A 16,053-nucleotide genomic window follows, 5' to 3' on the forward strand; every position below is an offset into this window, starting at 1 on the left:
AGCCGTCATACCGCCTAGAGAGGAACGTACTTTCGTGTGAAACGTGCAAATCAATCCCAGAACAACAGCAAAGGACCTTGTGACGATGCTGGAGGAAACAGGTGCAAAAGTATCTATATCCACAGTAAAACTAGTCCTATAGACATAACCTGAAAGGCTGCTCAGCAAGGGAAAAGCCACTGCTTCAAAACTGCCATAAAACTGCCAGACTACGGTTTGCAACTGCACATGGGGACAAAGATTGTACTTTTTGGAGAAATGTCCTCTGGTCTGAAGAAACAAAAATAGAACTGTTTGGCCATAATGACCATCGTTATGTTTGGAGGAAAAAGGGGGAGGCTTGCAAGTCGAAGAACATCATCCCAACTGTGAAGCACAGGGCAGCATCATGTTGTGGGGGTGCTTTGCTGCAGGAGGGACTGGTGCACTTCACATAATAGATGGCATCATGAGGAAGGAAAATGATGTGGATATATTGAAGCAACATCAAGACATCAGTTAAAGCTTGGTCGTAAATGGGTCTTCCAAAAGGACAATGACCCCAAGCATACTTCCAAAGTTGTGGCAAAATGGCTTAAGGAAAGCCCTGACCTCAATCCCATAGAAAATGTGTGGTCAGAACTGAAAAAGCGTGTGCGAACAAGGAGGTCTACAAACCTGACTCTGTTACACCAGCTCTGTCAGAAGGAATGGGACAAAATTCACCCAACTTACTGTGGGAAGCTTGTGGAAGTTTACCCGAAACCTTTGACCCAAGTTAAACCATTTAAAGGCAATGCTACCAAATACGAATTGAGTGATGAAAGAAATAAAAGGTGAAATAAATCACTCTACTATTATTCTGACATTTCAAATTCTTAAAATAAAGTGGTGATCCTAACTGACCTAAAACAGGGATATTTTTTTAGGATTAAATGTCAGGAATTGTGAAAAACTGAGTATAATAATATAATAATAATTATAACTGTATAACTGTGTTTAGCTAAGGTATATGTACACTTATCACTTCAACTGTACTTGATAAAAATACATTCAGAAGGAAAACGATAGTAATTCATTATAGATCATATTTCATAGAAATCTGGAAACAGCTACTTTAAACCTGGGGCACCAGATGGATTCAATTAGTTATCAGGTAGAACAGAATACTGCTGGTTCTCTGGATCGTCGGGGTGAATAAGTTATACAAGGATCATACAAGGATCATGATGGCGGTGTTCAAATATGACAGTTCCAAAGATTAGTAGACGGGCATTAACATACCGATGTCAAAATACCTTAACTATCCTCATTAAGCTAACTGTTTTTAATGGTGCCTTTTTGACAAGATGTTGGCCTAATTGTTTAACAATTCAAACCTTCAGGCTGGTGGTAGAAAATAAGCCTATTTCTACCGCAGCGCAAAACAAAATAAGACGGGCAATGCCAAACTGAATTAAAACAACCTTCAGGAAAAAACTCAATTGCTTCTAAAAACCAGTGTAAGAGAGATCACAAATGGAAACCAATTTATAAAAAAACACTACCGTTCAAAAGTTGGGTCTCTTAGAAATGTCCTTGTTGAAAGAAAAGCTAATTTTGTCCATTAAAATAACATCAAATTGATCAGAAATACAGTGTAGACATTGTTAACATGTTGTAAATGACTATTGTAGCTGGAAACGGCTGATTTTTAATGGAATACCTACATAAGCGTACAGAGGCCCATTATCAGCAACCATCACTCCAATGGCACGTTGTGTTATCTAATCCAAAAGAGTTTTCTAATTGATCATTAGAAAACCCTTTTGCAATTATGTTAGCACAGCTGAAAACTGCAGTCCGGATTAAAGAAGCAATAAAACGGTCCTTCTATAGACTAGTTGAGTATCTGGATCACCAGCATTTGGCTCAAAATGGCCATAAACATAACTTTCTTCTGAAACTCCTCTGTCTATTCTTGTTCTGAGAAATTAAGGATATTCCATATTCCTGCCTTCTAGGCAGAGTTGCAAAGAAAAATCCATCTCAGACTGGCCAATAAAAAGAAAAGATTAAGATGGGCAAAATAACACAGACACTGGACAGAGGAACTCTGCCTAGAAGACCAGCATCCCGGAGTCGCCTCTTCACTGTTGACGTTGAGACCGGGTAGTATTTAATGAAGTTGCCATTTGAGGACTTGTGAGGTGTCGGTTTCTCAAACTAGACACTAATGTACTTGTCCTCTTGCTCACTTGTGCACCAGGGCCTCCCACTCCTCTTTCTATTCTGGTTAGAGACAGTTTGCGCTGTTCTGTGAAGGGAGTCCTACACAGAATTGTACAAGATCTGCAGTTTCTTGGCAATTTCTCGCATGGAATAGACTTCATGTCTCAGAACAAGAATAGACTGACGAGTTTCAGAAGAAAGTTATTTGTTTCTGGACATTTTGAGCCTGTAATCGAACCCACAAATGCTGATGCTCCAGATACTAGTCTAAAGAATACCCGTTTTATTGCTTCTTTAATCAGAACAAGTTTTCAGCTGTGCTAACATAATTGCAAACGGGTTTTCTAATGATCAATTAGAAATCCAAAAGGGTTTAGGTAACACAATGTGCCATTGGAACACTGGAGTGATGGTTGCTGATAATGGGCATCTGTACGCCTATGTAGATATTCCATTAAAAATCTGCCGTTTCCAGCTACAATAGTCATTTACAACATTAACAATGTCTGCACTGTATTTCTGATCAATTTGATGTTATTTTAAATGGACAATTTTCTTTGCTTTTCTTTCAAAAACAAGGACATTTCTAAGTGACCACAAACTTCTGAATGATAGTGTATATTCTATGGCACAAGGACAGCTGAATTATTTTTTGATGAATATGGAATTGAATAGCCTAATCAGCCTGCTTCCTGAAAACACTGTTAAGGCTATAAAAGCCTGCGTACAGGCATTGGTGTGTTACAGACTTTGTAAACTATTTGTTGAAATGGCAGAAACTCACACACACACAAATATATTTTTTTAAAGTGTCACATTTCTGAGAAGCCAAATTTAAAACCAAATAGAATGTCGTATGTATAGAGGGGGGGAAGAAATGCATGTCTGTTGACAGTGATCATAAAGGTAAGCATACACATGATTAAAAGACAGGTATCAATTAGTATGACAAAATAAATGGGGATGCTGTCCAATTTGCCAGTGCCTCCTACTCACCACTGTTTCTAACATACAGCTCTTCTCACAATGCTCCTCGTAGTGATGACAACCCCATCAAATGGGCATGCTTTTAACCTTGCAGGTAGATGGCCCCAATATGGAAAAAGGACTCCCCACCTGACTGCATTGATTGGGAAGCATGTAAATCAGACTCGGACCAGGGGAGAATTGGCTAGCAGGGTGGGAACACTAATCTGTGGGGTAGTTTTGCTGGTGGGGAGCATACTGACGGGGGACACCTATACAGAGAGGCAGCTGGTTAACCCCAGAGCCCATCTGCAAAGGTGGTGCAGTTATAACAGATTGAAACAAGGATGCAACAGCAACAGTTTAGAGCCATTTGCAGGGGCGAGAAGCATTTCGCCATTCTCTTGGTAGCCTAACCTGTCTAGAGATGGCTCAGTTTGGGTCCCTCATTGTCAGCAGGAGCAAAGGAAGGTTGAATTCAATTCCATTTCAGTCATGAAATGCACTGAATATTTGCTAAGTAGATTATAGTACTTTCAATTCTAACAAATTCACTGGGTAATTTAAAAGGGTAGCCACTTACAACATACAGTATCTGAAAAGGGGAAATCACTATTCTGATCATGGAGGAAGTGATCAAATGGAGCAACAGAGGAGATTTGACATGGAAAATAAACTGGCCTCTCACTTCTCCATAAGGCTCACTACAGTCTAAGGAAGGCATGTAAAGAAATGTGAAAAACACCAAGCTGAGGAAATGTCTCAACTCGGATTGATTTCTCCTCATACAAATGCAAAAATAAATATGGCACGTTCATTTTCTTTCATGTCAAGACAAACATCCACAGAAAGTATTTATTTCTCTGACAAGCTAGTTGCTTAAATAATTGCAGAGACAAGTAATGAACACTATAGAATTGTTCAAAGAAATAAGTTTAGGACGGGTTTTGAAAATGAAAATGATTTTATCATTAGCCTAGTACATCATTACAAAGAAATAGTCTGTCTTGTGCAATGTCTTTATAACACTGACTGTGTCCAACTAAAACAATGGGAAGCCATCCACTGGGTTAATTACCTTTGTCTCAAGTCAATTTCAACAAAGGACCTTTATACAATTAAGGTCAAAGACTTGCTGTACACCTCTGTTTATTTCTCCTCCATTTCATAGAATATTTTCATTGCCTCGCTCAGACGCCTGTTGATTCACTGACATACCGCAAAGACTTGGTACATTGTGATCCTATAGCCTAGGTTGCATTCATATAGCTACCCCAGGGAAATGGTTTCTTTGAACCAAGTCTCTGAAAGTACAGGTTATAGGCTACCCACCAACCTCTCCCAATAAAGTTGGATATATGGCACACATGATACTGCAAGGATGCCAACTCATTACTATGATAGTAGGCATTGAACATATTGCATTCCATCTTAAATTATTCATGAAAATGGTGTTTGTCACTATTTTCATACCAGTTTCAAAAATGTTAAAAAGAAAAACAGGACGCCTTCTTATGAAAAACATGTGCCAGCTCATGCACTACTAAAATAACAGAGAGAAGGCTTAACTGCTGTCTAAAATATTATTTGTTCAAATTGCTGCCCGGACTATAAGCACGCATTGAATGGCAGCTGTTCAGTATAATGTTTGATGAGAATGAAAAATGGTTCAATCTGGCATGCCTACATTAGAGGAGACATTTGAAAAGTAGGATGGGAGGGAAATAGGGTTATAACGCAAAGCAGCATCTTCGCCTTAGCTTTCAGATGGCCTCCGCTCCATTAAGTAATTTCCTTCCAGTTTGCTAAGAGGCTTTTAGTCCCTGCTTTCCTCTGATACTCAAGGAAAAATACCACCTGGCTAGCTCTATGGATAGGACATGTTTGAGGTGTAAATATATGAGGGACAGTGAAGAACATCAGTGAGATATAGACAAAAGAGGCAATGAGAGGTACCATCTACAGGTAACTGCCAAAATAAAGGAAACACTTCAGTAAATCAGGGACAAAGTATATTGAAAGCAGGTTCTTCCACACAGGTGTGGTTCCTGAGTTAATTAAGCAATTAACACCCCATCATTATTTAAAGGGTCATGTATCAAAATGCCCAGTTGCCCATTATTTGGCTACCATCGCTGGAAGAAGAGATCTCCATGACTTTGAAAGAGGGGTCTCAAAGGAGCATATGGGGTTTAAAAAGTGTGTGTCAGTCACCAGATCTCAACCCGGTTGAACACTTACGGGCGATTCTGGACTGGCGCCTGCGAGAGCATTTTCTACCACCATCAACAAAACACCAAATGATGGAATTTCTCATGGAAGACTGGTGTCACATCCCTCCAATAGAGTTCCACCCACTTGTAAAATCTATGCCAATGCACATTGAAGCTGTTCTGGCAATTAAGACAAGCATGGTGGTGTTTCCTTTATTTTGTGAGTTACCTGTATTTCCTATGCTACGGTAAATATCAATCAGAGCTTATTATTGTAACCTAAATATAGTGTCGGACCAGCACATGGAATCTTTTTAGTCTTTAGGCTGAAGACGTTTAGTCAAAATCCCATATTGAAAATGTATTTCCAGCTATTTTCTATAGCAGGAATATTGTGTACGTTGTAAGACCTTAAAATATGTCCTGAAAACCTGTCGGTACAAGAAACATACATATTTAAATACATCTTCAAGAAAGGTTCTTAATTGATTTAGATCAGAAATATCAATTAAGGCCTAGTTCGTTGTCGTGATCATAGTCCTCTCCTCAAGTAAGACTCCCTCCCTGCCTACTTTATTTTGTGGTCTTAAATACAAAGAGGTGTATTTCAGTTAATCAAGGCTAGGGGAAGCGATACCAAATTTTCCAAGAAACAAGTTTAGGGTGAACAAAGGGTGAGGCAGGCTTCAGGTACTGGAAAACGGATGAAAAATGGTAGTAAGAAATGGTAAGTAATTTCCCAATAGTCAATGAGGGCAAGATTCCAATGAGGAAATGTATAAACCATCAAAGGCTAAAACGTTGTGATAAGTTAATGTCCCACCCTGGGCATTTTATGATTTAGTCCACCAGCCACTGTTGTTAGACGGGGAAAAAATCTAAATCGGAGTGGCTGGTAGATTTGACGAGCCCAAATATTTTTGCCACCAAAAATCACAAGTCCTGGATGAGCATGCTTGTTTCTAAGATAAAATATATTTTACTAGTTAGAAGTAAATGTTGTATATTGCTCAATTCAATTTCATTTTTGTGACCCAAACCTTAAGCAATATGCTAAGATATCATTTAGACAATAGCAAAAACAGATAAACAACTGAACATCAAGAATCAAGTGCCTGCCCTGCAACAAAATGCTGTGATACAGCTTATTTATTATTATTAGTTCACAGCTCTAATGCTGACATTTTTTACAAGGAGTACATAAGTTGATATTTAGGAGCACACAAATACCTTAAAATTAAACTCTGAATCTCAAATAGCTGCCTGTCCATTTTAATAGCAAGGCAACGGCACATTTCAGCAAATAAACGGCAGTTTTAATTAAATAAACATTGGGTCTAAATGAATTGCTTACAAGGTTACCATGAATGTTTACAAGGTTTATATTAAATACTTCAGTAATGACTGGTAAAAAAAACAATTGGCCACTGAGAACTTCTAGTTAACTGGCAAAAAGCTTTATTTTTAATAGAGGCATACTAAGACAAAATAAATATGACAGTGTGTAAATGATCACACGGTGCTGGAAATAAAGACATTCAAATGCTGGTAGTGAATGCAGGAATTAAACAATTAACTATAAAAATGAGCAAAATGTGTGTGCATTAAGGAAATAGACACCTGGCTCAAATGGAAGCCTGTCTTCTAAGCACCTTTTGTTCAGTGATTTAAGGAAATAAATGCCTGGGCTATTACTTGAAGCTTATAGGTACATTTATGAGCATAATTAAATTATTTCTGTGCTTTAATGTTAAGAAATGACTAAAAGTTCATCAATAAAAGGTTTTTGGAGTGTTCCATGGTCAATCAAGCACAATGTACTCACAAAAATATGAGTCAGTCAGGAGAGACATGTTCAGCTGCCCCTTTAAGGGGAGGGCCTTTTCCGTTGCACTTCAGTGTCTTTCAGAGACTGGAATCTCTGTTGTAGAAAAACTAACTAATATTGAAAAACAACCTAGCATTTGAACAAAACGATGCAACTAGCCAAGAAGCACAAGGACAGTTAGTAGGTCTTTCAGGTCACCGAACATTTGGGCTTTGGATTTTTTTTAATGTTTTAACTGTTCCCGAATTCTGTTTGACCACCTGCCAGCGTGACTGGTGAAAAGGACATTCTTACCTGCCAATGCCAAAATCTACCTGCATTTGGCGGGTGTTTCCCTTCCCTTAAAAAGACAAAGGAGCCACACGCAATGATTGAATAACCTAAAGACCAACGTTTTGGCAGACAAGCGGTCTTCATCAGGGTATAACAAACACTGCGGGTCACTAGTTTATATAGTGTCAAAGGACACACAGGTGTCTGTAATCATGGCCGGGTGTGGCTTGACAACATTGGTAAATTTACAGATATAATTAGAACATATAAAATACAAATGGATAGCATACAATAATAGATACAATTTGGCTACATAGGCCTACAAACATTTACAATGAATAGCAACATCACAAGAATGGCACACGGTGTTCATTTCCCACTCTGAAAGTGCCACTTAAAATGGATCATGAACAATTGCCGCTTTCCATCATAAACTAACCTACATGTACACTCATTAGCCAGTTTATTAGGTACACCCATCTAGTACCGGGTCAGACGACCCTTTGCCTTCAGAACAGCCTGAATTCTTTGTGACATTCTACAAAGTGTCAGAAAGTTCCACAGGGATGTAGGTCTATGCTGACACGATGGCATCACGCAGTTGATGCAGATTGGACGCCGGTACATTCATGCTGCTAACAGCCCGTTCCATCTCATCCCAAAGATGCTCTATAGAATTGAGGTCTGGGAACTGCTCATGCCACTCAAGTAAACTGAACTCGCTGTCATGTTCCAGGCAATGTTTTTCCACTTCTCAATTATCCAGTGTTGCTGATCGCATGCCCACTGGAGCCGCATCTTCTTGTTTTCACCTGATGGAACCCGGTGTGGTCATCTGATGCAATAGCCCTCCGTGACAAGGATTGACGAGTTGTGCGTTCCGAGATGTCGTTCTGCGCCATTATTTGTCTGTTTTTGGACCTCCTGTTAGCTGGCAAAATTCTTGCCATTCTCCTTCAACCTCTTATCAACGAGCTGTTTTCACTCACAGGACTGCCGCTGAATGGATGTTTTTTGTTCCTCGCACCATTCTCGTAAATTCTAGACACTGCGTGTGAAAAGCCCAGGAGGGTGGCCGTTTCTAAGATACTGGATCCAGCGCGCCGATCACCGACAATCATACAACACTCAGTCACTTAGGTCACTCGTTTTGCTCATTATGCTGCGTCTTGTCCTTTACAGAGATGTACATAGATGTATACTCCTTTGTTATGTTGACAGGCAGGCCCGTGGGCTACCATTTTATGTTCACACTCAAAACATACAATATAAGCCCATATGCCTACATCTAATTTATTTTACCTTTATTTAAGCAGGCAAGTCAGTTAAGAACAAATTCTTATTTTCAATGATGGCCTATGAACAGTGGGTTAACTGCCTGTTCAGGGGCAGAACGACAGATTTGTCAGCTCGGGGGTTTGAACTTGCAACCTTCCGGTTACTAGTCCAACACTAACCACTAGGCTACCCTGCCACCTAATGTCCTTCCACAAGTCACCAAGAGCAGATAGAGGCTGAATTCAGAGTACAATATGGTTCTAAAGTCCTGCCTTTAGCCAGAATCAGAGAAAGACTATTCCAAACCACAGCTGGATGTTGGCCATGCCTATTTTCACACCCTGGTGAAGAAAAGATGACTGAAAGGCACCCTCTTCCCAATACACCACTGTTAAAAGGCCTCCGAGATGGTGGCATATCACAGATGGATGGTGACTCTATTAACTGTTCCTTGAAATAATAACATGGGGATATGATTTCTCTACATGTTCTCTTTCATATAAACCTGTATTCATTATTTTGGCCGCTGCTGAAGAATACATCAAAGGCCCATTTCATCAGTGTTTAAATATATTGTTTTTACTTAAAATGTATGAATCTGAGCTGCAAAGAGAGACTATTAGCTAAGGACGCTAGTTAGAAATTTAGCAACACTAAATTCTATGCAGACAGGTATTTTGTTCTGACAAGCAAAAGTCATTACAAGCTTCAGTTTAATTGGTAAAACTGGTCATAATTTGTTATTATTAATCTGAGTACGTTGATAATGCTAACGTTAGTCAAATTTTCCAAATTGCTGATGGCTAGGCTACATATTGGGAGCCAAGTTAATTCCTATAATCCAGGTGCCTTTTGGACCTCAACTTCTGGGAGGGAAAAATTATATATTTCTCTTTTTTGGTATTCTATCAGAAAAAGGGCCATGTTTGACTTTCAGAAAAACATATTGGCTCACTCAGGCAGTTAAATCCCTGTTAGGTCGCATACAGTCACTGCATAATCCTAACATGGTGGAACCTAACAAGGTGGAAATGTGGAGCCTAAATTATCCATAGCTCTGTGGGTGATTGAGATTAAGATGGCATAATGAATTTGATTAATTCTCTCTATAATTTAGCCTAAGAGGGTGGAAATGTATGAGAGACAGACTAGCATCATGAAACATAAAACAAACAGCATCAGTTTCTCAACAAACAATGACACTTCCTGAATGTGATGTCATTGTGGAAAGGGGCTGTTTTCTTAAAAGGAGAATTAATACAAACTAAAAGGGTGGAAAGTGATATCAGGACTCAGAACATGTTAAATACAATATTCATGAAAAAATGTTTTGATGAGAGATTTTAAATGTATTATTTGATGGCTTTTATTTCATGTAGACGTTGATGAATAACATCCTTGGACGTGGATAAAAAACACTTACAGCCAATGAAAACAAATAAAAGTTCATAAAATGCATAAAATTCACTTTCAAGATCCATATTTTTGTGTTAAGGTAAAGTACACCTGAAATTGTATTTGAATCTTTTTAGAATCCACATTTTACATGAAATAAGGGGGACATGAAAGGCACTGCACACTAGGAAATAACCTTAAATGTATATTTTATAATGGGGACATCGACTGGCTATTAGTTTTACTCTTTGCAATGGCAGTCAAACATGTTTAAAATATGTATGCAAATTATGGCAAGGATAGGGAATTAATCGATGAAAAATGAATGTATGAGACATCCTCTCCTGCAGCCTCTCACGTGATTTCGTCACATGAGTGGGATAATCAACCCATCTGTTACTATTCATGTCTTCCTATGAATCATTTCCACACCACAAGTCCACAACCCAATACAATTAGCGAGCTACAATTTCCAAGAAATGCAGCAAAATCGAAGGCTGCAGTGTATTAAAAAAAAAAAAAGTAGCTAAAGCCGTTGAATGCGTGACACGATATATTTCGCTACCGTTTCACGATTATTCAGTCAGCTGACGGTAGTTGAACTTGCTTAAACTAGCTAGCTAATGTTCACAACGCTATATTTAGTCCAACAGAGTACGTAGCTCTAAACATATGCATGTAACTATTATTAAACTGATTACAGAATTAAATATAACATACAAGCAAATATCATTTAGACTTTTGCAAAACAGCTCCGTGTACTGTACAGGTTTGCTAACGAGCTAATGCTAACAATTGGGCCCATAAGCTAAAGTTAACTTGCGAGCTAGTCATTTCACTCCTTTTCGCATTTTACTTATGTCGCCTACAGTGATAGTCAGTCAAGTTTTATATTGGATATTTCACAGACACTACGTTTTTTTCTAGCTAACGTTACCAAGCTATGGAAAAATCAACATTTGTTCTGGCTAGGTACGTACTCAGCCTTGGTTGTGAGATGTAGTTTCTGGTCACAGCCTGTGTGTGCGTTCTTGCCGCAGCAGGTCCGTTGATGTCCATTGTCCTGTTTCCCACCAATGTTGCCATGGTTAAATTAAAGAAACTCACTGGTTACCTGCTACGTTACAGTGTGCTGCGAGGCTATTAAATGACACTGCGCTGGCGGCTAGTCATATGACTTTGGAATCCGGATGTTTGGGTTTCCACTAGTTACTACAAATACAAAGTCAAAATTGTCTATAGCAAAAATGTATGAAATAAATTGTCTTATTTGTCTTAAATTAAGGTTAGGATTATGCATAAGGGTTATCATTGTCGTCAGGTTTAAAATCCAGATGTTATGAAGATAAATTGTATAAATAGACGGGGTTTTAGACTTTGTGGCTGTGGTAATTAGTCACGAAAGGATGTTTGAGTGTGCAAGAAGACAAGGTCTTCAGTTGGATGCGTACGCCGCTGTTAATCAATTAGATGCGCACGCCTCAGCACAATCATCTTTCTGAGTGGACAGTGAATATGGGATAGCCTACAAGACCGATCCTATGCTATGTAATCATATTAACACGACTCTCAACCGATTAATTGGAGGAAATAGGTGAACATTTTCACACACACACTTAAGAGATTTCATAATGCCAAATGAAAATGTGATTATCTAGGTTGTCTTTCACAGCACATGTGGGGATTGCATTTCAGGTAGCCTATCTAGAGATGGACATTCTCCCAGCATGTCTGCCTTTTGGTTATAGTGGTACTTGTATATTGAGGGCCTACAGTTTTAAAGGTCCTTGAAAGTAGGCTACTTCAGTTAGAATACCTGAACAAGGCTACAAAAGGCCCAAATTGGATGACTTCTCACTGCCAGTGGTCCGGTAAAACCTATTTCAGTGTCTATTATTGCAGAAAATGTTTTTTATTTGAACTTATTAAGTTGTGTGGTTTCAGGTACGCTATTAGCAAATTATGAGAGTACAGCAGTATGCAATTCCCACTGGAATCATAACTGAAAATCATGACTTCTCACTTTATAATTTAGTTTAATGGAATTTCAGGCAAAAGAGATGTGCTTTGTCTGAAATCTTACATTGTATTCCACATAGCGTATTGCTACCCTACAGCACATTGGTATACTGTACGAGATAGTAATCTGTCTGCTTGTGCATCATGACCTTCATTTGAGCTACAGTAGTAGCTTACTGGCTCCAGATTGCTGAAATCACATGTGCCTCACACTCACACAATGTCCTGGTGAGTGCATTATCACTTATTTTGAGTGACAGGAAAAAAAAACTGCACTGATCCTGTCTCACTTGAAGCAACACATCCAGCACAATAGGTTGTAAGCGAATGTTTGAAGATGGTTTTGAACTGGTGCCCCCTACCCAACTGACACACACACATACACACCAGCTCACTGATGGCAGAAAAAGCACTACAGATTGAAGTGGGTAAGCGCTGCAGCGGTGAAGCTGACGACACAACCCATTCCCGTAGTCCCTGGAGAGCCTATCCAAACGTTTCAGACTGCATGCAAAAATAGCAAATTAATGCTACTGAAGGGCTCCCACCCACAGGAGCACTGCCCTCATTTTAAAAATATATTTTTTTTCCTGAGTATTTTCAAATGAGTTCAAAGGATATGATTTCGCACAAACACCTTGTTACTATCTACCTAAACTACTTGGAATATTGTGTTACTGTAAAGGTGAGGTCATTGTACATTTGGTGTTAGTTGATATGTTAAATCAACCAACAGTTGGTGTTAGTTGATATGTTAAATCAACCAACATTTGGTGCTAGTTGATATGTTAGGTCCACCAACATTTGGTGTTAGTTGATGTGTTAGATCCACCAACATTTGGTGTTAGTTGATATGTTAGATCCACCAACATTTGGTGTTAGTTGATATGTTAGATCCACCAACATTTGGTGCTAGTTGATATGTTAGATCCACCAACATTTGGTGCTAGTTGATATGTTAGATCCACCAACATTTGGTGTTAGTTGATAGTTGATATGTTAGATCCACCAACATTTGGTGCTAGTTACATTCCAACATGGCGTAGCAGTCGGACGTGTGTTTTGTCTTGTCCCGTCTTGTCTAGTGTAAATATAGTTTTCTTCGTTTTTTTTCTGTATATATTTCGTACATATTTTAATCTCACTTTCCAACTAGAGCTGAATATACTCTCCTGCAACCCGCATCACCCAATGTGGTACGGATCTGCTTTTTCTATACTTTACTTTAGAACCGGAACCCCCATCAGAAGCTAGCCAGCTAACTAGCTACTAGCTAGTACTCAGTTAGCCATTGCTAGCGGTCTTCAAAGCTAACTAGGACACCAGCGCGACATCAACCCAGAGCATATCAGACTGCTTTTTCTCTACCACATCTCCGGATCCCTACCGCAAGCTCTGAACCTTTACACCGGATCATCGCAACTAGCTAGCTGCAATCCGAGTGGCTACTCCTGGCTAACGTCTCTGTCCCAAAACAAGCACCAGTTAGCCTTGAGCTAGCCTCGAGCTAAGCCCATCTCCCGACTAGCCGAAGAGGCCCAACAATACCTCTTTTGCCAATTGGCCTGGACCCTTTACTGCCGACACGGAGCCCCGCCGATCCATCACGACTGGTCCGCCGACATAATCGTCCGAGGTGGTTTCGACAGGCTTTTTCGTTGCGACATCGCCAAAGATCCATCTGCTGGCCAAGGCCCGCGAGCTTTCTGAAACGCTGTGTCTCCAGCTCACCTAGCGTACTAGAGCACCTGTAGCATACTCCTGGGCTACAATTACCCGGGCCCACGACCCGTCTGTCGATGTCATCGCATGAAGAGGAATAAACAGACTCACCCCATCGCGACGTCCCCCAAAGGTTAACTCTCTAGCCCTCGCTATCTTCCTGCTTGCTAATTCGGCCTGCTAACGGCTAGCTTGTCTAGCCCGGGCCTACGAACTGTTAGCTTGTTAGCACAGGCCTGCTAACCATCTGAATCACCGCATCCCAAACACTCTGAACCCATTTACTTTCTATCTCTTTTTGATTTTTATTTTGTTTATACCTTCCGGAAACCTGCCTCACCCACTGTGATATGGAATCGCTATTACTTTTAATTTTTATTTAATTTTTATGACACACTCAAGAACCTCCAGACGCTAACCAGCTAACTAGCTACAAGCTATTTAGTCATTGTTAGTTTTTTTTAAACCTGGATAACACTCGCCAGCCCAGCTTCCCTGCCCATCCACCGCTGCCCCCTGGACACTGATCTCTTGGCTACATAGCTGACGCACGCTGGACTGCCCATTAATCACGGTACTCCATTCTGCTTGTTTGTTTATCTGTCGGCCCAGTTGCCTAGTCAACGCCATTTTACCTGCTGTTTGTTGTGCTAGCTGATTAGCCTCGCCCACTGTTTTTAGCTAGCTTTCCCAATTCAACACCTGTGATTACTGTATGCCTCGCTGTATGTCTCTCTCAAATGTCAATATGCCTTGTATACTGTTGTTCAGGTTAGTTATCATTGTTTTAGTTCACAATGGAGCCCCTAGATCCACTCTGCATACCCCTGTTACCTCCCTTGTCCCACCCCCCACACATGCGGTGACATCACCCATTACAACCAGCATGTCCAGAGATACAACCTCTCTCATCATCACCCAGTGCCTGGGCTTACCTCCGCTGTACCCGCACCCCACCATACCCCTGTCTGCGCATTATGCCCTGAATATATTCTACCATGCCCAGAAACCTGCTCCTCTTATCCTCTGCCCCCAACGCTCTAGGCGACCAGTTTTGATAGCCTTTAGCCACACCCTCATTCTACTCCTTCTCTGTTCCGCGGGTGATGTGGAGGTAAACCAAGGCCCTGCATGTCCCCAGGTACCCTCATTTGTTGACTTCTGTGATCGAAAAAGTCTTGGTTTTATGCATGTCAACATCAAAGCCTCCTCCCTAAGTTTGTTTTACTCACTGCTTTAGCACACTCTGCTAACCCTGATGTCCTTGCCGTGTCTGAATCCTGGCTCAGGAAGGCCACCAAAAATTCAGAGATTTCCATACCCAACTATAACATCTTCCGTCAAGATAGAACTGCCAAAGGGGGCGGAGTCGCAGTCTACTGCAGAGATAGCCTGCAAAGTAATGTCATACTTTCCAGGTCCATATCCAAACAGTTTGAACTACTAATTTTGAAAATGACTCCCTCCAGAAACAAGTCTCTCACTGTTGCCGCCTGCTACCGACCCCCCTCAGCTCCCAGCTGTGCCCTGGACACCATTTGTGAATTGATCGCCCCCCATCTAGCTTCAGAGTTTGTTCTGTTAGGTGACCTAAACTGGGATATGCTTAACACCCCGGCAGTCCTACAATCTAAGCTAGATGCCCTCAATCTCACTCAAATCATCAAGGAACCCACCAGGTACAACCCTAACTCTGTAAACAAGGGCACCCTCATAGACGTCATCCTGACCAACTGGCCCTCCAAATATACCTCTGCTGTCTTCAACCAGGATCTCAGCGATCACTGCCTCATCGCCTGTATCCGCCACGGAGCCGCAGTCAAACGACCACCCCTCATCTCTGTCAAACGCTCCCTAAAACACTTCTGTGAGCAGGCCTTTCTAATCGACCTGGCCCGGGTATCCTGGAAGGACATTGACCTCATCCCGTCAGTTGAGGATGCATGGTCATTCTTTAAAAGTAACTTCCTCACCATTTTAGATAAGCATGCTCCGTTCAAAAAATGCAGAACCAAGAACAGGTACAGCCCTTTGTTCTTCACTCCAGACCTGACTGCCCTCGACCAGCACAAAAACATCCCGTGGCGGACTGCAATAGCATCGAATAGCCCCCGTGATATGCAACTGTTCAGGGAAGTCAGGAACCAATACACACAGTCAGTCAGGAAA

General features: G+C 40.7%; 1 protein-coding gene across 1 annotated transcript in view; it reads right to left on the reverse strand.

The window, feature by feature from the left end:
* Nucleotides 1-11,330, reverse strand: part of atp6v1ba (ATPase, H+ transporting, lysosomal, V1 subunit B, member a) — a 44,987-nt gene extending 33,657 nt beyond the window's left edge. Inside the window, exon 1 of the mRNA XM_035754206.2 lies at nt 11,124-11,330. Within this exon, the coding sequence (XP_035610099.1) occupies nt 11,124-11,229 (106 nt within the window). The 5' untranslated portion in view covers nt 11,230-11,330. The remainder of the gene's footprint in view (nt 1-11,123) is intronic.
* Between the last annotated feature and the right edge of the window lie 4,723 nt (nt 11,331-16,053).

The sequence above is a fragment of the Oncorhynchus keta genome, chromosome 36 (assembly GCF_023373465.1).
Source record: "Oncorhynchus keta strain PuntledgeMale-10-30-2019 chromosome 36, Oket_V2, whole genome shotgun sequence".
NCBI classification, from domain to species: Eukaryota; Metazoa; Chordata; class Actinopteri; order Salmoniformes; family Salmonidae; genus Oncorhynchus; species Oncorhynchus keta.